The sequence below is a fragment of the Rhinatrema bivittatum genome, chromosome 5, assembly GCF_901001135.1.
Source record: "Rhinatrema bivittatum chromosome 5, aRhiBiv1.1, whole genome shotgun sequence".
Classification (NCBI taxonomy): Eukaryota; Metazoa; Chordata; class Amphibia; order Gymnophiona; family Rhinatrematidae; genus Rhinatrema; species Rhinatrema bivittatum.
Genome location: NC_042619.1, coordinates 84188638 through 84212747, shown reverse-complemented (window position 1 = coordinate 84212747; position 24110 = coordinate 84188638). Strand labels below are relative to the sequence as shown.

The following is a 24110-nucleotide window of genomic DNA, read 5'->3' as shown; positions in this document are numbered from 1 at the left end:
AAATTACTTTAGCAGGAACTAGATGGTGTACTTTTCAATACCCAACTCCTTTAGTTTGGAATTCTTTACCACTTGATCTCTGAATTGAAAACAATTTTGTGTGAAATTTAGGAAGCTGATCAAGTCCTGGCTGTTTAAGCAGGTTTTCAATTAATTGAAAGGGTGTCTTTGATTTTCTGTACATTTCAGTATTTTTTTAAGAACATTTTGCTTAATTTTAATTTTGTACTGTCTTGTGTAAGAGAGGCATCTGGGACTCATGCACCCGCCCACCTTCAGCCCCTGACTCTGTTCAGACAAACCACAACTGAATCAGACATATTGAGTTGTAGACAGATACAGGTCCTTAGGTCTGTTTGGAATGTAAATGGTCGCAGCTTTATTAACGAGAACAATTACATGTAACAGAGGCTGAATCTCGCCTTCCTAACAACTACTCCCCTCACCCCTGCACCAGCCCCAAACCAGGAACTGTTTCCAGAGAGGAAATGCACCCTGTCTGGCCACACTCATGGCCCTTCTCCAAGGCCTGCCATGGACCGCAAGGCCTTGCCTCTTTTTTGCCCCACCCTGCGACTGCCCAGGTTTGCTGTACTGATGGCACTCCCTTCCCTTTTCCTCCTGAAGCTCAGACCATAAGTAGGCTTCCTTACCCAAAAGTGCAAGCATGCAGTCTTGCAGAGGAGGCACACCCCCAAACTGTGAATTTGCTGCAGTCCTATCAGGCTTCAGGGAGGAGGCTCATCAGAATCTTTCCTAAAGAATTCAAGAATACCATACTCATCCCTGACACATGCATTCCATATCTTTCGAAACGTTAAGAGACAACTACCAGTCATGTCGGACATGCTGCCCATGTAACTAAACAACTGCTTTGTCCACTTGACTATTAATCCTGGCCACCCCCTTTGCCCATCGTCTGGATTGTATAAATTTGAAGCATTAGATAAAGGTAAGCTACTCGATATAGTGTTTTTGGATTTTCAAAGGACACTTGACAAAGTCCCTCAGAAACTCCTCAAGAAATTAAAAAGACATGGGGTAGGAGGCAGTATCCTATTGTGAATTGGTAACTGGTTAAAAGACAGGAAACAGACTAAATGGTCAGTTTTCCAAATGGAGAAAATGTCAATAATGAAGTGCTCCAGAGATATGTACTGTGACCTGTGCTGTTTAACATATTCATTCATGATCTGGAAAATGGAGCAACAAGTGAGCTGATCAAATTCACAGATGCAGGTAAATCATTCAAAGTTGTTAAAAAAAAAAAAAAAAAAAAGCACTGGATTGTAAGGAATTGCAGAAAGACCTTGTGAGACAAGGAGACTGGGCATCTAAATGGCAGATTAAATTTAATGTGGACAAATGCAAAGTGGTACATATAGAGAAAATCCGATCTACAGGTATGCTATGCTGGGTTCTATATTAGAAATCAGCACTCAGGAAGAGGACTTCGGAGTCCTTGTAGTGTCTGCTGCTACACACTGTCAGCTCAGTGTGTAGCAGCAGACAAAAAAGCAAAATGTTAGGAATTATTTGGAGATGAATAGAGAATAAAATGAAGAATATTATAATGTCTCCATTGATCCATATGACCACATCTTGAGTACTGCATGCAGTTCTAGTTGCTTCATCTCAAAAAAGACATTGAGGAAATAGTAAAATTACAGACAAAGGCAACAACTATGATAAAGAGGATGAAGCTGCCCTGTTATGGAGAAAGGATAAACAGGTTAGGGTTCTTCAGCTTGGACAAAGGACAACTGAGAAGGAGATATGATAGGCGTTTATAAAATCATGATTGGGTTGGAATGAGTAAATAGGGGATGGTTATTTATCATTTCAAGTAATACTAAAACAAGAGGACACTCCATGAAACTAACAAATTTAAAATAAATCGTAGAAAGTAGATTTTCACTCAGTGCACAAACTCTGTAATTTGTTGCCAGAGGGCATGGTTCAAGGTGACTGGGATAGTGGGAATCAAGAGATTTGGACAAGTTCCTGGAGAAAACATATATGAACAAATATTAGCCAGACTTGGGAAAACCATAATTTATTCCTGAGAGTGAGCAGCAGGAAATAGATCTACTTTATGGGATCTACTGGTTATTTGTTACCCAAACTGGCTACTGTCAAAGACAGGATGCTGAGCTCGATGGACCTTGGACTGACGCAGTATGGCATATCTTATGTTCTTAAGTATCTCGGCACACGCCTCTGGCATCAAGGGCAAGCAGATGATTCTCGGAACATTGTGCTGATAACATTATGTTCAAATGCTGGAAATGAAGAGGAGCAGGTCATCACTGGTAGACAGAGTAAACATCTGGGCATGGCTAGCTGAAGCCTGCTGTGTGCTGAGATGGTACATTGGCTGAACTAGAACATGCTTGGTTCAGAAGCTTGAAAATAACTACTGAAAGTGGAAAAACTTTTATAGTTCTGCAGCTCCTGCCCCCAGCCTACCCATGATCCTTCCTGGTCCAAACCATCCTAGTGGGAAGTTTTCCATCCATGGTTTGGATTACAGAAGACCAGGAGGAGTATTAGGTGGTTTGAGGAAATGCTGGGGGCACAGACACTATGTTGTCATTCAGCTCCCTTGCACACCTGAGCATGGGACCTCTTTAATATTGTGACAAATGAAACTACTTCATTCAGCCTCTTAGAACATCCAACATTTTCTGTTTACAGTATAAATTTGATTTGCTATGTAGGGCATATCTATTACACACAAACAAGCTGATGCAATTAGAGGATTAGCATGTCCAAAACACGCATCTTAACCAGTGCATAGCTAATAGCGCTCATCACATGTAAATTTATGTTGATGAGGCTATTAGCTTTACTCCCCAATGTAAAAAAAACAATGTGTGCCCAATGCGCACATTTTTAATCTTGAAAATTAACACCTGCCCCGGACCAGGTGTTAATTCTTGAGGAGCCCCTAAAGTTAAAAGAAAAGCAAAAAATACATTAGAAACATAAGAAATTGCCATGCTTATTCAGACCAAAGGTCCATCAAGCCCAGCATCCTGTTTCCAACAGAGGCCAAACCAGGCCACAAGAACCTGGCACTTACCCAAACACTAAGAAGATCCCAAGCTACTGATGCAATTAATAGCAGTGGCCATTCCCTGTGTCAACTTGATTAATAGTAGTTAATGGACTTCTCCTCCAAGAACTTATCCAAAACCTTTTTTAAAGCCAGCTACACTGCACTAACCACATCCTCTGGCAACAAATTCCAGAGCTTAATTGTGCATTGAGTGAAAAAGAATTTTCTCTGATTAGTCTTAAATGTGCTACTTCCTAACTTCATGGTGTGCCCCCTAGTCCTTCTATTATCTGAAAGTGTAAATAACCGATTCACATCTACTCGTTCAAGACCTCTCATGATTTTAAAGACCTCTATCATATCCCCTCTCAGCCATCTCTTCTCCAAGCTGAACAGCCCTAACCTCTTCAGCCTTTCTTCATAGAGGAGCTGTTCCATCCCCTTTATCATTTTGGTCATCCTTCTCTGTACCTTCTCCAGTGCAACTATATCTTTTTTGAGATGTGGTGACCAGAACTGTACACAGTATTCAAGGTGCGGTCTCACCATGGACTATTACAGAGGCATTATGACACTTTCCATTTTATTAACCATTCCCTTCCTAATAATTCCAAACATTCTATTTGCTTTTTTGCCTGCTGCAGCACACTGAGCTGACAATTTCAATGTGTTATCTACTATGACACCTAGATCTCTTTCCTGGGTGATAGCTCCTAAAATGGAATCTAACATTGTGTAAATACAGCAAGGGTTATTTTTCCCTATATGCAACACCTTGCACTTGTCCACATTAAATTTCATCTGCCATTTGGATGCCCAATCTTCCAGTCTCGCAAGGGCCTCCTGTAATGTATCACAATCCGCTTGTGATTTAACTACTCTGAATAATTTTGTATCATCTACCTTTCTCTTCCTTTTTTCGGTTCCTCTGACTTAATATTGTGGTGATACTGAATCTGAGGAACAGAAAAAAAGAGTAAGGAAAAAAATTTATTTTTTTTTTAAAGTTGCCAGTGGACAGGTTAGGAAAACAGACGCTCAATTAAAAAGCGTCCAGTTTCCTAACTCGTGGCTTTGCACAGGTTAGGAAAATGGACGCTCGTAAAATTGAGCGTCTGTTTTCCTAACCCGCAGCGACAGACATATCTCCTAGGGCCTGCTGCCAATTAGACGCTAGGGGCAAACAATTTCCCCTAGCGCCTACGTTTTACCGCAGCAGCCCATTTAAATATTACATCGAGCGCCCCGGGGGAGTTCATTGGCGTGCATTAGGAGAGCAAGTGCTCAATCATGAGTGCCCGTTTTCTGCGCGCCAATATTGCATCGGCCTGTTAGAAATATGTATTCATTTTAGATCTGGATTTAACTGTGTGGATTTTTCATGAATTTAATTTTCAGTTTTGTGGACAAGATCTCACTTTAATAATAAGTGGAGTGCAGAAGTACCCTCGTGGTACAGCAACTGGGTGGAAACCAGGGTTCAAACCCTGATGCTGCTCCTTATACAATTCACCGCACCTTCCATTACCTCAGGTATAAAGTTATGTAGTCACTTATGGGCCGATGCAGTAAAGTGTGCTCAGGCCGAGCGCACTGTTAGCACCTGGTTGGCCGCAGGTTTTCAACGTGCTATTTTTACCCCTTATAGCGCGTGGAAAACGCACGGCCAACCCCCAGAAACTAATAGTGCCCGCAACATGCAAATGCATGTTGATGGCCCTATTAGTTATTCCCGCGCAATACAGAAAGTAAAATGTGTAACCAAGCCGCACATTTTACTTTCAGAAATTAACGTCTGCCAAAGGAGAGTGACCTGGGCGCTCACCGGCTCTCCCAGGAGTTTTTCTGTATCGGCCCATTACTAAGCTATTTTTCCCTATGGTATTTTTTCTTGCAGAAAAAATACCATAGGGAAAAATACTGCAGATTAGCAGGCCCCCAAATGCTACGCAGTGGAGGCCCTGCCATTTTCTTCACAGGCCAGAGCAGACCAAATGAACGCCCTTCCCCGGAAGCCTTGTGAGACCTCCATCCCACCACTCCGCCACCCCTAGACGCAGCCCCAGTTCCCAATTTCAAAAATATTAAGAATAAATGTGTGGCGAAGGCCCCGCCCCTTTCTTCCCAATTCCATCCTTTTGTAAAAAATTATACCCTCCGGACCCCACTACGCTAGCCCGACTCCTCCCAGTCATACCTTACTAAACCTGGTGGTTTAGTGGGGCCCAGAGCATCACCTAAGATATGGATCCTGCACCATCTAAGTTAAAATCCTGCACATTGTATGTAAATATAATATACATGTTGTAAGTGATATTTTTTATGTATCAGAAGACCATATATTTTGAATGTCCTTTTTCATGTGAAAACTGTTCTAAATGTGTTACATTTTACTTGTATTTGGGGAGGAAAGATGTGGAGGCCGCCTAATACCCTTTCACCAGCCCTGCTCTCAGTACTGCCTTAAACAAAAAAAAACTTGATAATCCATTTTCTACATAAATATCTGTGGTATGCATTTTAAATATCTTTACTCATTCAGTTCCTCTGTCAACAATGAATGATTTTACAAAAATGTATTTTCCGTCTGTGTCCCTGATGAAATCATTTAATGAATCAGGCTCTCTGTGTCTGGCTGCAGAAATAATATTTATTTATTTATTTTATTTATATTCTGCTTTTCAGCACTTCAAAGCAGATTACTTTCAAGTACTGTAGGTAATTACCTAGTCACAGAGGGCTTCCAATTTACTAAAGGTTTTCTCCCATTCTGTGTCAGTGGAAAAAATGCTTAAGCGGCAACTTCAAAGTGACGCATGTGCATGCTTGCGTACATGTGTGCTGATTTAATAACATGCGTGCATTTATTTGTGTGCGAATGCCATCTCAAGCGTGTAAGTGGGAGGATTTTAGTAGATGCACGCAGTGATGTATTAGGCCTATTTCCCAGTTCCCTCCCAGTTCGCCCCCAGTAAAAGAGAGGACTTCCTAAACTCCCTACCTAACTTGCCTCCTTTTTTAACCTGCTAACTACCCTTTTTCTTTAATTTATTTACTCTTACACACAGTCCATAGCAGAAGCAAGTTATAGGGTTGTGGGATCCTGGCGTGCGCTGGTGCGCATAACTGACTTCATGGTGCAGCCCCAGCCTGCCCTCGCCACGCCCAGACCACACCCACGCCCCACCCCTTTTTCCCCAAACATTTTTTATCTCCATACCGGGAGATATGAATGTGGCCGCAGGTCTTTTAAAATCCGCACGTCCCGTGCACGTCTGAGTCACGTGCGTATCTCCAGGTTTTGCCACGTGCAAGCCTTTTAAAATAGAGCAGTAAGTTTGGGTATTCTTTTATATTCTGAAAGTCCATGATTATGCTGCTAGTGATTGCTAAAGGCAAACAAACTTCACTCAGATTTATGCATATCAGTTCTATATCACAATAAATATACTATTAGTAATTTCAAATGCACATCTTATTAGCGCCAGGGCACTGCATTAAATATTTCCACGACTAATGTCCAAAATGTCATGAGTGGCGTAATCATCAGTCATCTAAATTGTTATTGGCTCAAATATGATAAAAGTTTTTTGTTTTTTTTTTAATAGGGTAGCTTACACTTCCAGCGCAGCCTCTGACAGTGCCGGACTGGAAGTGGGCAAATGAGTACTTCACTCCCGATTTGGGTATCTAGGGGGATCCCGGGGCAGGACAATATGTGAGGACTGTAATTTAGTGATTATTGCTATATAGTAGAAACATTGGATTTTCTGTTTTGTATTCTTTACAGTTTTTCCATAAAAACTTGCAACTTTCTCCCTGCATGTCCCCAAGTTTCAAAGCAGAGTGACTTACATTCCATGTTGTATTTCTTTCTTACAGGTAAAGCTATGCCTAAGAAACTGACAAAAAAGGTAAGCAAAACAGTATCTCCATTCTTAAAATATGCTATAATTTAACTGTACTAATGCAGCCAGTATCCTGTGTGCCCCATATTTATATCTTTTTTGGTCTCATCTTCAGTTTGCAAGTTATATTTTTCCATTAATTTTTAAGTGTGCACATTACCTATAACCTCTTCATTCATTATATCTCAAAACTAATATTATTTTATCTTTTATCTTTTTGTACATTTGGAGGAGTTAGAGGCTACATTGTTGCAGGCCTCAAGGGCTAAACCTGGAACAACCCTTTTTAGAGACCTTGGAGACAAAGGTAATATATGAACCGTAAGCTATTAAAAGCGGATGATTTTGTTCCTATTGTATGAATTTACATATACTACTAGTAACACTGAACATTTGGTTTTCATTATATAATGCACATCAATATTCCATTGCCTCTAATAAAAAGTTTGACAAAAATAGTACTTGTACATCACACTACAGAAATACCAAATATAACACTTTATTTTCATTGTCGTTCTAAAATAAAATGTATATAAGTCATAATTTTTTTTAATTTTATCTTTATGCAATTTTACAGTAATTACAAGATATTAATCTTGAAAAAGAAAAATCAGAGAATACAATATTCAATAATCACTTAAGTACAAATTCCCAATCACCAAAAACTTTTGGTTCTCTATATTTAAAGTCCACAAATGGGGGGAGAATAACTCAACCTAAGGAAAACATAGTACACTACAAAATCTCAGTAGCTTATAGAGACATAGGGGCAGATTTTAAAACATATGCGCGGGCGTAGATTTGTTCGTGCAACCCGGCACGAAAAAATCTACGCCCGATTTTATAACATGTGCGCGCTACTGCGTGCATGTTATAAAATTCAGGGTCGCCCGCACAGGGGGGTGCACAATTGTGCAACCTGCGCACGCCGAGCCGAGCAGCCTGACTCCGTTCCCTCCGAGGCCGCTCCGAAATCGCAGCGGCCTTAGAGGGAACTTTTTTTCCGGTCCCCCCCCCCACCTTCCCCACCCCCCCTACCTAACCCACCCCCCAGCCCTAACTAAATCCCCCCCCTACCTTTGTTGAGAAAGTTGCAGGCGTAACTTGCGCGCACTGGCTGGCCAGGCACCGACACAGGCCGCTGTGTCGGGGCACTCGGCCACACTCTCGGACCGTCCCCAGACCATAGCTACGCCCCTGGACTGCGACCCCGCCCCCAGACCGCCCATTTTTCGAAGCCCCGGGACATACGCGCAGGGGGAGGCAGGGGTAGGTTTTCGGGGGTTGCGTGCGTATCTTACGCGCGCAACCCTTTGAAAATCTACTCCATGCTTTATATGGAACTTGGGACATCAATACTCTGTTCAGCTGTGATTACAGGGGACTTCCCCACCAGAAATTGTGTCAGTTGGAGGGGGTCATAAAAATATATACATATTATTTGCATATTTTATCATGCATTTGCATGGAAATTTAAGGTAGAACACCCCCCCCCCCCCCCCCCCAAATCTGTAAAACCTGAGATCTCAAGAGGAGGAACGCCTTCCTCCTTTTCTGAGTTTCACGTGAAACATCTGGGAAAGCATGAACGTTACATCCTAAGAATGTATCGTTCCTATGTCGCAAACATAACTTTAACAACCACTCTTTATCAGGTTCTAATGCAAATGTTACTATTAGCATAGCTGGTTCTGCAAGATCAGTATCCGAAGTCTCTAATATTGCAGAAATATTCATTGGATCCTGAGTTGTAGCATGATCTAGAGGACCTTCAACTTGTTCAGCAAAAAGTCAAGCAGAAGAAAGGATTGCCAAAGAGATAAAGAGAGGAGACAAAACATTTTTCAGATACATCAGAGAAAGGAGAAAAGTTCAAAGTGGTATAGTGAAATTGAAAGGTGAAAAGGATCAATGTGTAGAGAGAGACGAAGAAATGGCAGAAATATTAAACACATACGTCAGTTCGGTGTTCACTAAAGAGGACCCAGGAGAAGGACCGTCACTAGTTAGCAAGAAACTGGAGGGGATTGGAGTAGATGTATCTCTGTTTACAGTGGAGAATGTGTGGGAAGAGCTGGGGAAACTGAAAGTGGACAAAGCCATGGGGCCCGATAAGGTTCATCCCAGGATACTGAGGGAGCTCAGAGACGTGCTGGCGGGACCGCTGTGTGACCTGTTCAATAGATCCCTAGAAACAGGAGTGGTGCCGAGTGATTGGAGAAGAGCGGTGGTGTTCCTGCTTCACAAGAGTGGGAGCAGAGAGGAGGCTGGTAACTATAGGCCAGTTAGCCTCACCTCGGTGGTAGGAAAAGTGATGGAGACGCTGCTGAAAGAAAGAATAGTGAACTATCTACTGTCGGGAGAATTGCTGGACCAGAGGCAGCATGGATTCACCAGGGGAAGATCCTGTCAGACAAATCTGATTGACTTTTTTGACTGGGTGACTAGGGAGTTGGATCAAAGAAGAGCGCTCGACGTCATCTACTTGGATTTCAGCAAGGCTTTTGATACAGTCCCGCACAGGAGGCTGGTGAATAAAATGAGAAGCTTAGGAGTGAGTGCCGAAGTGGTGGCCTGGATTGCAAACTGGTTGATGGACAGAAGACAATGTGTGATGATAAATGGAACTTACTCTAAAGAGAGAGCAGTGTGAAGCGGTGTGCCGCAAGGATCAGTGTTGGGACCGGTCCTGTTCAATATCTATGTGAGCGACATAGCGGACAGGATAGAAGGTAAGGTTTGTTTGTTTGCGGATGACACTAAGATCTGCAACAGAGTAGACACACCGGAAGAAGTGGAGAGAATGAGACGAGATTTAAAGAAGCTGGAAGAGTGGTCAAAGATATGGCAGCTGAGATTCAATGCCATGAAGTGCAGAGTCATGCATATGGGGTGTGGAAATCCGGAAGAACTGTATTCGATGGGGGGTGATGGGCTGATGTGCATGGAGCAGGAGAGAGACCGTTGGGTGATAGTGTCTAACGATCTGAAGTTGGCGAAACAATGTGACAAGGCGATAGCTAAAGCCAGAAGAATGCTGGGCTGCATAGAGAGAGGAATATCGAGTAAGAAAAGGGAAGTGATGATCCTTGGTTAGGCCTCACCTGGAGTACTGCGCTCAGTTCTAGAGACCGTATCTCCGAAGAGACAGAGACAGGATGGAGGTGGTCCAGAGAAGGGCGACCAAAAAGGTGGATGGTCTTCATCGAATGACTTATGAGGAGAGATTGAAGAATCTAAATATGTATACCGTGGAGGAAAGGAGGAGCAGAGGTGATATGATGCAGACTTTCAGATACTTGAAAGGTTTTAATGATCCAAAGATAACGACAAACCTTTTCCGTTGGAAAAAAATCAGCAGAACCAGGGGTCACGATTTAAAATTCCATGGAGGAAGACTCAGAACCAATGTCAGGAAGTACTTCTTCACGGAGAGGGTGGTGGATGCCTGGAATGACCTTCCGAAGGAAGTGGTGAAGACCAAAACTGTAAAGGACTTCAAAGGGGCGTGGGATAAACACTGTGGATCCATAAAGTCTAAAGGATGTGAAATGAAGAGTGGGTGGCTCACGAGAACGACGGCTACTACCTGGTGATAATACCCTTATTCAATAAACATACACACGGTTAATGCGACTCCAACATTGCTCTAAGCTTCAGCGGCAATGAGGAAATGTGGAAAAAAGGATTTGCATTCACAAAAAAGTAGGGAATAGCTTGCTTGTTACGGCGGTTACTACCCCAAACCAAATAAGCCCGATACTTCACTTTCAATGCATATAAAGCAAAGAAGGGAATGGTTAATAGAATAGAAAATGTCATAATGTCTCTATATCACTCCATGGTGAGACCACACCTTGAATACTGTGTACAATTCTGGTCGCCGCATCTCAAAAAAGATATAGTTGTGATGGAGAAGGTACAGAGAAGGGCAACCAAAATGATAAAGGGGATGGAACAGCTTCCCTATGAGGAAAGGCTGAAGAGGTTAGGGCTGTTCAGCTTGGAGAAGAGATGGCTGAGGGGGGATATGATAGAGGTCTTTAAGATCATGAGAGGTCTTGAATGAGTAGATGTGACTTGGTTATTTTCACTTTCGAATAATAGAAGGATTAGGGGGCATTCCATGAAGTTAGCAAGTAGCACATTTAAGACTAATCGGAGAAAATTCTTTTTCACTCAACGCTCAATAAAGCTCTGGAATTTGTTCCCAGAGGATGTGGTTAGTGCAGTTAGTGTTGCTGGGTTCAAAAAAGGTTTGGATAAGTTCTTGGAGGAGTAGACCATTAATGGCTATTAATCAATTTTACTTAGGGAATAGCCACTGCTATTAATTGCATCAGTAGCATGGGATCTTCTTAGTGTTTGGGTAATTGCCAGGTTCTTGTGGCCTGGTTTTGGCCTCTGTTGGAAACAGGATGCTGGGCTTGATGGACCCTTGGTTTGACCCAGCATGGCAATTTCTTATGTCTCTTAACCATTCTAAAATAACAGAAAACAATGACCATCTAGCCAAATTTGCTACTGTTACTGATAGAAGAATGGTTGGATGATCTTTCCTGATGTTAAAAGAGGGGCTTCCCCTCTATCTAATTACAGAATGAATACCAGCTTCAGACGATAATAAAGAAAGAGGTTTATTAATAAAAGTAATTAATAGAGGAATGCGGAAAAGTTCCTCTATGGAGCAGAGAAAGATAGTACAAGCAAAGGTGTACAAAGTCTGTTCAGAATCTGCTCAGAGTTCTTAACGTGTGCATCAGCTTATAAAGGGTCTGGGGTCTGCTATTATCAGTCATCTGCATAATCCACACCCATTACCTTTAATAGCCAATCAATATATGTTTTAACATGTGTACTTTAGCTTGCTCTTACTTATAGGCCACAGGCCTCTTCTTATCAGTTAGAATAACAAACTTAGTTCCATCCTTCCAGGAATGATGTCATCCGTGCTGGATAATTCTCTGGCAAGTTCAATGATCATAGTGCATCATAGTGCTATAACTACATATGTGCAGGATATATGCAGTTCACTATTCTACACTGCTTTCCTTTGTTATCAGGTGACTTTTCTGTATCTGCCGTCCACAGAGGTGGGGAATTTCCTTTTTTGAATCAAATAATCTTTTACTTTTATATTTACTTTACCCCATGTAACGCCCAGAAGCCACACCTCAAACCCAAGTCTCTTAAGGTCTATCTTCCCAAGCTATTATATTATCTGAGTGTCTGATTCCCTAAGCAAGAGGAAGAATTCTTTTCTAGGTCCTGTGCATTGCTTTTTAGTCAAATCCAAATTTCAAATCACGTGTAAACAGCACTGATTATTACACCAGCAGTGATCACACTGGTAGCAATAGCTGTTTTCCAACATAACTTTTGCTGAAGTGTTGTGCAATAAAGGAAATGATCTTTAAAGTTTCCTTATCCAGCCATGATGTTATAACTTTACCTCTTAATAAATGTATTACCTCCTCTGTTACTCCAGATTATTCAGATGTAAAAACCAGTTCTTCCAGTACTTAATTTAAGGATTCTCCTCTTCCCTCATGGTATAGGGCAAGCTATAGCTTCCCTCTCAATCAGCAAGTAGTTTAGATTGTTAGTCCATTGTAGATGTCTCCACAAATCAGTCATATGTATCTTCTACCTCTCTAGTAGTAGTTCTTCCATCTTCTCCTTTTCTTTCTCCTAGCGCCTGAATTGTACCCGTGGAATATCTCTTCTCCAACTAGCTTTCTGCAAATGTAAAGGAAACCTTATGAGGATCCACAATGGCTCCGCTGTCACACACTCTCCCTCTCCCTTTTTGAACAAATGTGTGTCATCCCTCCTCAAGGATACAGATGATCCTATGTTCCTTCTCAGTGAAGGGACATCCTCTCTTGGCTCTCTTGGGTACACAACAAACCAAAAGAAGACTGAGCCCCTGAATGATGGGAAATCTAGTAAACTCAAAAGAAAGTCCTAGTATAAAAAAAACAAACCAAGAGAAACACCAAAATGACAGAGACTAGGACGGTGGGAAAAACTCTCATCTCAGGGAAAAAAAAAACAATCGCCATAAAAATGCTTGGTAAATGAAGAAATGAGGTTTTTTTGCCTGAAACAAAATAAGACCAGGAACAGCCATTACTTGCTGCCCTCGCAAGGTAACAAAAAATTTCCACAAAGCAAAATGGTGGCACGAGTATATATAGAATAGAAACCCACCATTTACCATCTCCCATACAGGGGACTTAAATTAACCACCTATACTACTTGCTGTTCTCTCTTCTCCATAAAAAAATAGAATATTCCTCATGGTTGCTAGTAAAGGTTAAGATCTAAGGGGGATCTCTATATCCATTTTACTTTTTTTTTTCATATATTCCCATTCCTTACACAGCATGCCCAGTACAAAGCAGGATCTCTTCCTGAACTGAAGACACCAGTGATATTGTTTCTGAGACAAACCCTGAGCCACAGAGCTGGCCCCTTTTTAAACAATAATCATCCCCGTTTATTGGGGTTGCTGCCTTTTGCCGGTCAGTCACCTAGTCAGGGTTTTCCTATTCTTAATCTGATGCTTTTTTTTTCTCATGCTGTGTCTATGCAGGGAGAGAAGCTTACAGACTGATACTGAAAAAAAAATAAAAAACCTAAGTTTGGCTTCTAAGTTAGATGTCTAATTTCAGCCAACAATTCACCTAAATTTAAGAAAAGAACCTAAAATGTAGTCCTCTAAATTTAGCCCCTCATTTGCATAATTTTCTAGCTTTTGCATGCTCATATTGACATACTAATGCGCGACGCAATAAAGATCACACGTTTATCCTGTGTTAGACCCCTTTTTATTGTGCGTTAGGGCCCTATCGCAATTTAATGAATGATCCTGTAAATTAGGTGCGTAATGCTGAACAGCAGTGCTAAGCACTTCATTTCTTTCACCTGCCCTAATTCTACCCCTGTAGCCACTCTAGGAGCCTAAAGTTAGGAACTCAGGCCTAGTGAATTTTCATAAGGGCAATTTTGAAACCTAACTCCCAAAGTTAAGTACCTAAACCCTTTGAAAATTGACCTCTGAGTAAATCAGTCCATAAGTCTGGCAAAGGTAGAAGTAGAAGCTTTGGATTAAGCAGTAGACTAAAGTGTCACTTTCAATGTCATGCAGCCCTGAGATTTGGAAAATGTATCTTTGTTAATGGTTAGTTAATTGCTGGCTGTATGGGATCAAGCAGCAGATCCTTCATCTTTAGACCCGTTTTTAAATTACTGAACAGAACTCTAAATGCTTGATAGAAATTGCAAAGAATTGGTACTAACTGTATTTTTAGCCAAAATATGCTGTATTCTTGCATTCCTTTTCTCTCATCATAATGGTTCCAGATTTTCTCTCTCTGTCTAGACAAAAACCATCAGCACTACTGTTCAAAGATCTGATTTGTGCTTTTAAATCATAACATAGAGGGTAGGAATTATCCATTGCTTAGAGGGATTTTTTTTTCAGCATACTCAGGATGATAAAATAATTTCAAACAGTGAAGTCTAATTCAGCTCCAGCTGCGTTTCAGCCTCTGTGGTCAAAGTTGTGTAAAAGTAGCTGGTAAAAAAGTGTTTGGCTTGTAAGCTAGGCTTTATGGGAACTATTCCTTGGTAAAAAATCTGCTTCGAGTCAGTCAGATGTTTGCTGATGCTAATATAATCCGTCACAGTGAAAGAATGTAAAATGTTTCAATTTTGCATAAATGTTCTGAGGTACTTTTGGAAAAACAATTAAAATAATTTTTCTAAGTTTTGGTTCTGTGGAAAGGTCATTATAGTTTAGCACACTTCAATTTTATGATGACTAGTAAGAAAAGCACATGAATCCTGCATGTATTCATTAATCTTGTAAACATTAATGATGATCTTTAAGAAGGGGAAAAAAAATTAGAGACTAAAGGTAAAGCTTTAATTTATGCAGCCAATGTGCCACTCCATGACTTATGGCCAGAAGGAGACTGTAAATCAGTGGCCCTTCTGCAGGTTGCCAACACAAAAGGGACCTGGCAGAGGCAACCCTGCTCAGGATGCCATCTTGAAAAGAATTGGCAAGATAATCTTGAATATGTCATAGACCTAAAGGCAGCCAAAAAAGATGATTAGAGGAGCCACACTGTCCTTGCCTCTTTTATTTGTCACTGTTACATACTAAGGACCCTCTCCAGCAGCACTCTCTGCCTTTGCCTCCTATTATTTTCTTCATACAGAGTATTTTTTTAATGAGAAATAACATTTAATAGGGGTGGTGTAAATCTGGTCCTCAAGGGCCACAGCCAGGTCTGATATTCAGGATATCCACCATGAATATTCATTAAATGCTGTATGCTTACATATATTTAGCCTAAGAACTTGATTGGTTTCTTTATTTTCGCTACCCTGAAAACCTGACTTTTGTTCACAGCTGTGGAGGAGCAGAGCTGTACACTCCCGATGTGCATTGTTGTGTGTAGGATAAATCATAAGGTTACAAGCTCCTGCCCAAAGGTTAACTTGAAAATCTGCAGCATATCCATAGAAATCCATTCTAATGCCGAACAAAATCTGCCACGGATTTCCACAGAATTGCACAAATCCACAGTGGTTTTCCACATATTTTACCAAGATGTGTCACAAACAAAATCGTATGAATATTTTGCACCAGTCTTGGCAAATCAGTGGATTTTGTTGGACACCAACCAATCTAAAATCCACTTGGGCTAAGTTCCTATCTAACTGACATAAGGCACTGAGAACTTTCATTGCACATTAATGTTTATCACAGAACTGTCAAATATGGGCATTAAAGTTTGATTCTCTAATCATCATTCACATTCTGTCACTTTAAGTCATATAAGCACTCGATACTCGGACATAGGGCCTAATTAATACAGAGGTTTCTCTTATTTAGTCTTGAGGGAAAAAATCTTTAGAAAACAGGCGTTTAGACTGTAAGGTTCTGGAGGATCAATATCTAGTTACATATTATCTTATGTAATGCTAAGTACATTAATTCAGCTCAACAAATAGTAACCCATGTTATCATTGTACTGCTTTGCTGTTATGTAGCTGTAATAATTTATTTTTCCCATATTAATGATAATGGGCCGGATTTTCAAAGGGTTACGCACGCGGGGCCTATTTTCAAAAGGCCCGGCGACGCGCATAAAGCCCCCGGGACGCCTGTAAGTCCTGGGGCTTGCAAAAAGGGGCGGGGAGGGGGTGGGCAGTCCGGGGGCAGGGCATACCCAGGGCTGAAGTAAGATTGGAAATAAAAGAAAAACAGAAAAAAAAGTAGGGGGGAAAGGGCGGGGAGATAGGGGAAGGGAAAGTAACCCCTTCTCACAAATATGATCACATAACCCCTGTACTCAAACATCTACATTGGTTACCCGTCGCATCTAGAATTACCTTCAAAGCCCTCACCCTAATACACAAATCCCTTCATAACAACAACATGCACTGGTTCAAAGAACACTTCTCCTTTCACAACAGTAGTAGACCCACCAGAAAACAATATCTAGCCACACTACACACCCCCTCACCTAAGCTTACTAAACTCCGCACCACTAACGAAAGAGCCCTCTCCCTAGCAGGACCGATAATTTGGAATAAACTACCCACTTCCCTCCGCCAAGAAACCTGCCCAAAAATATTCAGGCAAAACCTGAAGACTTGGTTCTTTAGACACTCATACACCTAACATTCACACATTCACTAGCCCCCCCCCTCCCTAACTCCTAACCTCCCTCCTCCCATCTCCCCCCCCACCCTTTTTCCTTCCCACCCCCTAACCACCCCTTTCCACCTTGCCTAACAATTAGCTTTCTACTATGCTTCCCGGAAAGCAAATTTTATCAAGACAGCTTCCTGTAAATAAGAACATTTCTACTCACAAACGTGTATATATTCCTCGACAACCATTGTATATACAAATTTATACCTCCTACAAATGTTGATATCAATCATATCTAGCAGAATCTCCCTGCCCCTCTTCTGACTAACCACTATCATGTACCCCACTTAGTTAATTATTACTTGTATAACTTCCATATTACTCGTATGTTATTGTTTTTGTTATTATTGTTATTTCTACTATTCCTATTATAATCATGTGACAAATGTAAAGCCTGTTGCTAAGTTCTGTTCTCTGTAAACCGATGAGATGTTCCCAACGTTCGTCGGTATATAAAAGATATTAAATAAATAAATAAATAAAGTGGGGGGTAGAGAACGGGGGAAGGCAGTGCGGCTCGGCATGCGCAAGGTGCACAATTGTGCACCCCCGTGCCTGCGCTGACCCCCGATTTTATAACATGTGCACGCGTGTTATAAAATTGGGTGTACATGTGTGCGCGCCAGGTAACGCACGCACATGTACGCCCGCATGCAGGTTTGAAAATCTACCCCAATCTGCACGGAGCAGGAGTTACCATCCTTAACAGCTTGCTGGGCTGACTGGATGGACTATTTGGATCTTTATCTGCCATCATTTACTATGTAGGGCATGCAACTTTGATCAGGATTGTGTATTTATTTTATTTATTTTTTTATTTTTTTACAAGCTATGGGACCGATGTAGTAAGACCCACAGCAAAACAGGCACTAGTTATGAGCACGGGTTTTGATCACCACGCACAGCTGAAGATGCTGCTTCCACGGGATGTAAAAAACATAAATTATGCAAATGATTTGGACTCAGAAATCTGCACACATACAGAAAAAGGCACGTAACTAAGTGCTGTAAGGGCCTATGTAATAAGTGGCAGCATCCGTTCTCAAAACCCACGCCAATAATCCGCGCATTAAAGCACTTGAGCAAACGGGTCTCCCTATTAAGTGAAAGTATGACCCTGGAAAGTATTTTTAATATTTCAAATAACTGTGCTGCAGAAAACATGGCAAATATTTTCATGAAAGCTAATTCACACTGGCATAGCAGCGAGACAGGTGCTCAGTTGGGCACCGATCTGGATGCTCAGGTGCCGACATAGGCACTCAGCCGGGAGCGAATATGGACACTTTGGTACCAAGCAAGGCACCTAGCAAATGTTGCAGCTCAGACGCTGAGCTCTAAGCGCTTAGTTGGTCGCGAATCTACGATCAGGTGCCTAGCTAATTACCAGTCTCGCTGCTCAGGCACTCTTCTGGCCGTGTATCTGGTCGCTCGGACGCCGAGATAGGCGCTCAGCTTGGTGGTGTTCAGGACACCTGGACGCCCACATAGGCCCCCAGAGTCAGCGCTGACACTTAACTCAGCGCCTGACCATGGCAGCAAAAAACCCGCATTAGCATTAATGTGGCTCCCTGCATTGCCTATGATTAGCTGATCGCCTTCTTTGCATGCCATTAACATGCATTTGCACAGGAAAAACCGCAGGTCTGTAAGCGCGTTCGTGCTCGCTTTTTTCCTGAGTGCAAAACCCTTATTACATCCCCGTATTGGGCTTTGCGCGGGAAAACGTGCGTACAAACCCGTGGCAGCTTCAGCGCACCATATTGAATGTTCATTTCTAAGAGGTTATAGCTGAGTCAGTCATGCTATAACACAGGAGCACAGCTGATATCGCATATCCCTTGGTCCCTACTGTAATTAGTCAGAAGTTAATTGTTCATGGCTTAGACTGGTGAGTTTCTTATCTGTCAGCTGATTTTAGAAAATGTTTACCCTTCAGCAGATTGTATAGATTAAACAGGTGAGTTTCAAAGCACCTCAACCCTGTATATTATTTAGATTAGGTGTGAAAGGTAGGTAGAGGACTGAGAAAGTCCTCCGCATAACTTTTTCTTGCAGGACTGTCACAGCAGATGTTGACTGATTCTCAGGTCTTGAACGTAAGTATTTACACATCCTATGTTTCTATTCTACAAGCTGCTTTTAGACACTGCCACATTTTTGTCTGTTCAGGCTTTTCATGTAAATCATTTGTTTGAAAGCAAAATACTGGAATTTTCCTCTAAAAGCAGAAAAGAACACGTTCACCTTGTACAAAGGACATATTCCTATTATTGAGAAAGAAGAAGCTGTCTTTTCTTGGCACAGGGCCCAGCTGTACTATCAATGCAATCTAGCAGCCTGTGTGTTGCAGTGTTCCCCTTGAGAGTTAGAGGCAGGCTATTCTCTGCGTTTTCAGGGCTGCCAAGGGATGAAATACTTTGATCCCATTGAGTAACATTAGAGCAGTTCTCCTCCCAGGTACTAAATATGACAAAGTCTATTTAATATATTTGCCCTTCATACAAACACTGAATATTTTCAGTAAAAAAAAAATAAAATTAAGATTTAAAGCAGACCTTTTTATTATAAACAAAATAAACCTAACCCTCTTAATTAACTTAGAGCATATCACAGATGCTTGATGTTAGCAAATATATTCACATTTGCTAGACTTAAAAGTGAGCAGAAATTCCTATTAAGCTCTTTGATTGACAAAAAATTTGAATAGACAGAGTTAAAGATAATAATTATTACCTTTTCAAAGTTATTTAATTTATTTATCTGAAAGTATCATAATAAAATAATTTTATTACAGAGAGAATGTCATAGTTAAAAAAAAATATGAATTTTCAGTTCTTGGTATGCTAGGATTATTTTCTATACAGAGATTGTTGTGAAAAGAGAGGCTTACTGTATGTGAGACCCTGAGTTTATGTATTTCAAAGCTTAATGTTGTGTTGATGTTCCAGTTTTTCATTTTAAGTGGCTATTTTTGCCCTGTTTTTCAGGACTGATTTCTTACACAGAATATTTATTTTTGCTGACAATCCTAACAAGTAAGTATCTTCTTATATATTATAAATATGAAATAATATCAGCTACTCAAACTACTTATATGTAACTCCAAGCTAATGTGCCATTACAGGACCCCAAAGGGCACCTTTAAATCCAAGAGTTTCTGATGGTTAACTGTCTTTAGTAAGCCCCTCAGTCCAAGATTCCCTGTCAGGGGGGAGGAATTAACTCCAAGGCTGCGAGTGTTGTTAAATCCATATTTACATATCACAGTCTTTTGTATACAGCAGTAATAATCTTGCTGGAAGCTATGTATGGTTTCCAACTATACTTTACTGGTGAATAATTGAAAGTTAATGAAAATTTATAAAAGTGGTCTTTTACAATTCCTTGTTCCATATAGTCCATTTCTACTGTTGGTTTCTTCCAATAAATCTGTGACTTCATTCATTCCTTTAGGGATCCATGAGGTTCTCAAAATGAGATCCTTGGAGAACTCATTCAGATGATAGAAATAGAACAGTTCCATATACAACCAACATTGAATCAAGGAAGGGTGGAATAAAATTTCCTTCATCCCAACTCAAAAGGGACAAAAAAAAGCAACATTAATGTTGATACAAGGTATCCTTTCCCCCTTGCCATTACCAGAGCTCCTTCCATAAGGTCCTTTCCCAAAAGAAAATAAAACAGATATTGTTGTTGAACAATATTCTCAAAATCTCCCTTGCATGCTGATTTTTATTGCATACTGGAAGTGTTCAAAATGTTCTAAATCATCTCCTACTTACTTATTCTTATCATTATGAATATTTTGTTAAATTGGGGATCTTCTGCGTTGCTCTATTTCATAGCTTCTTCCTGGCAATCCATGATGTGTGTAAAACATGCACACAGGGCTGGCTTTTGATATGTGTAACCTGTAGAGCTGCACAGGGCAACATGGTGCCCCGCAGCTGGCTTGCAGTATTATGTTGAGGGCAGGAAGAACAGGGTATCATGATTTCTCCAGCCATATATTAAAACTAAAACAAGTTAACTCCTCTAAAAAATGGCTTACCCCCTCTTCTGTTGACCAGCACCTTTGTTTCTCACATCCCGGGCTCCCATAGTCCATCTCCAGCTCTGTTCCTATATTGTGCTCCTCCTCTTGCTGGCACTGGTCGCTTCCTCACCATGGAATTCAAACCAATGATTTCTGGTTTGAACTCTGCAGGAGATGCCAGTGTCAGCAAGAGGAGGCATGCAATAGAAGCACCAGGGCAGGGAAAACTTGGACGTGAACATAAGACATGCCATACTGGGTCAGGCCAAGGGTCCCATCAAGCACAGTATCCAGTTTCTAACAGTGGCCAATCCAAGTTGCAAGTACCCAAACATTAAATAAATCTCAAGCTACTATTGCTTATTAATTAATAGCAGTTTATGGATTTTTCTTCTAGGAACTTATCAAACCTTTTCTAAACCCAGTTACGCTAACTGCTGTAACCACATCCTCCGGAAATGAATTCCGGAGCTTAACTATGCACTGAGTGAAAACAAATTTTCTGTGATTTGTTTTAAATGAGCTACTTCTAAGTTCATGGAGTGCCCCCTAGTATTTCTATTATCTGAGAGACTAAATAACTGATTTACATTAATTTTTCAAGTCCTTTCATAATTTTGTAGACCTTTATCATATCCCCCCTCAGTCATCTCTTCTCCAAACTGAACAGCCCTAACTTCCTTAGCTTTCCTCATAGGGCAGCAGTACCATGCTCCTTATCATTTTGGTCACCCTTCTCTATACGTTCTCCAGAGCAACTATATCTTTTTTGAGATGCGGCAACCAGATTTGACACAGTATTGAAGATGCGTTCTCATCATGGAGCGATACAGAGGCATTATGACATCCATTGCTTTATTTGCCATTCCCTTCCTAATAATTCCTAACATTCTGTTTGCTTTTTTGATCGCTATATTACACTGAGCCAAAGATTTCAATGTATTATCCACTATGACACCTAGATCTCTTTCCTGGGTGGTAACTCCTAAGGTAGAACCTAACATTCAGGCCGATACAGTACAGTGCGCTCCGGCGGAGCACACTGTTAACCCGCGATTGGACGTGCGTTTTCAACACGCTAGCTTTACCCCTTATTCAGTAAGGGGTAATAGCGCGTTGAAACCGCGTGTCCACCCCCCCTCCCCCCCGAACCTAATAGCTCCCGCAAAATGCAAATGCATGTTGATGACCCTATTAGGTATTCCCGTGCGATACAGTAAGTAAAATGTGCAGCCAAGCACATTTTACTTTAAGAAATTAGCGCCTACCCAAAGGTAGGCATTAATTTCTGCCGGTGCCGGGGAAGTGCACAGAAAAGCAGTAAAAACTGCTTTTCTGTGCACCCTCCGACTTAATATCATGCACTTGTCTATGTTAAATTTCATCTGCCATTTGGAAGCTCAGTCTTCCAGACTTGCAAAGTCCTCCTGCAATTCATCACAATCCACTTGAGATTTAACTTCTCTACATGATATTGTGTCATCCGCAAATTTGATCACCTAACTCATCGTACTTCTTTCCAGATCATTTATAAATATATTAAAAAGCACCGGTCCAAGTACAGATCCCTGAGGCACTCTACTGTTTACCTTTTTCCACTGTGAAAACAGACCATTTATTCCTACTCTCTGTTTCCTGTCTTTTAACCAGCTTGTAATCCACAAAAGGACATCACCTCCTATCCCATGACTTCTTAGTTTTCTTAGAAGCCTCTCATATGGGATTTTGTTGAATGCCTTCTGAAAATTCAAATACACCACATCTCCCAGTTCACCTTTTTCCATGTCTTTTCACCCATTCAAAAAATGTATGAGATTTAGGAGACAAGACTTCCCTTGGATAAATCCATGCTGGCTGTTTCCCATTAAACCATGTCTATCTAAACGTTCTGTGATTTTAATCTTTATAATAGTTTCCAAGATTTTTCCCGGTACTGAAGTCAGGCTCACCGGTCTATAGTTTCCCGGATCTCCCCTGGAGTCCTTTTTAAATATCAGGATTACATTGGCCATCTTCCAGTCTTTAGGTACAACAGATGATTAAAATGAAAGGTTACAAATTAATTGAAAAAGGTCTGGAATTTCATTGTTTAGCTCTTTCAGAACTCTCTGGGGTGTAGACCATATGGTCCAGGTAATTTACTACTCTTCAGTTTGTCAATCTGGCCTTCCACATCTTCCAGGTTCACCGTGATTTGGTTCAGTTCATCTGAATCATCACCCTTGAAAACCGTCTCCGGAATGAGTATCTCCCCAACATCCTCTTCAGCAAACACCGATTCAAAGAAATCATTTAGTCAGAGAGGCAAGCAGCAATTGAAGGATGTTTGAAACTATAGGCTGGAGAAGGGTAGGAGAGATGGGAATCCAGCAGTTGCTGGTACACAGTCATCGAGAGGTGAGATTAGGGACTCAGTAAATGGTTGGGAGGAAAGTTGAGTTGCAGCAATTGATTGAGGGTGGGCATGGACTCAACAGTTGGTGGGAGGATGCTGGATAGAAAGTGAGTAGAGGTAAAAAAAAAAAGGGATGTTGCTGGAACTGGGGAAGAGAGAAAGAGGAGGAGGCTAGATATGGATGGATGGAATGCTGAACTGTGCTGGACTTATTGCTGGGCTTTCAAAACTATTCATGTTACTGGATTTGTGCACATAAGTGGACGCACAGAGATTTGCCCAAGTATTTTATAAACTATGCAGTAGGAGCTGCACAGTTTTATAAAATACCGCATACATCTGCTCTAAAAGTATGTATGTATGATTCAGAACATGCTCTTTGCAAAACATTTTTCAACTTCAAATATTCATCTCCTTCAACATGATCAATTACAATGCATTGAAAGCGCGGACTTTCTCTACCTATTTTATAAACATACGTGCATATATTTGTGTGAAAAAAATCTGTACACACAACAAACCCTAATTTAGGTGCATAGGCAGGTATGTTTTTAAATATGCATGCATACTTGACATCATCAATTTGCTGATACCTCTGCCAGTTTACCTAGCCTGTTTCCAGTTCTCTTAAACCGTCTAGTATGTCACCCTAAATTCCACCCTCAGTTCACACAGACCTCACACCAAAAATAGCAAACAGACAAGTCCAATTTCACTTGTGATAGTCAATTATCAGGTGCAATAATGTGCAAATAAGTTGACTAATGTATTTCGATAAATCTCTTATAAAATAGCAACTTATGTGCATGCCTCTTAACAGCACCTCTAATCTGCTCCTTTTTTGCACTGGTAAATGTGTGCATGAAACTGAAGATATGTGCATTCTTTTGAGGTTTATAAAATAGCATGTACACGAATTCAGGGTACTTACATATGTATATGCTAATTTTCCATGCATAACCACTTTG

General features: G+C 41.0%; 1 protein-coding gene across 4 annotated transcripts in view; it reads left to right on the top strand.

Annotated features, from left to right (window-relative positions):
• MICU2 (mitochondrial calcium uptake 2) overlaps nt 1-24110 on the top strand; it is a 537628-nt gene that overhangs the window by 380637 nt on the left and 132881 nt on the right. For all 4 annotated transcript variants that reach the window (XM_029602536.1, XM_029602534.1, XM_029602535.1 and 1 more), the window contains exons 3-5: nt 6944-6975; nt 7201-7276; nt 19696-19743. In XM_029602536.1, the coding sequence (XP_029458396.1) occupies nt 6944-6975; nt 7201-7276; nt 19696-19743 (156 nt within the window). The remainder of the gene's footprint in view (nt 1-6943; nt 6976-7200; nt 7277-19695; nt 19744-24110) is intronic.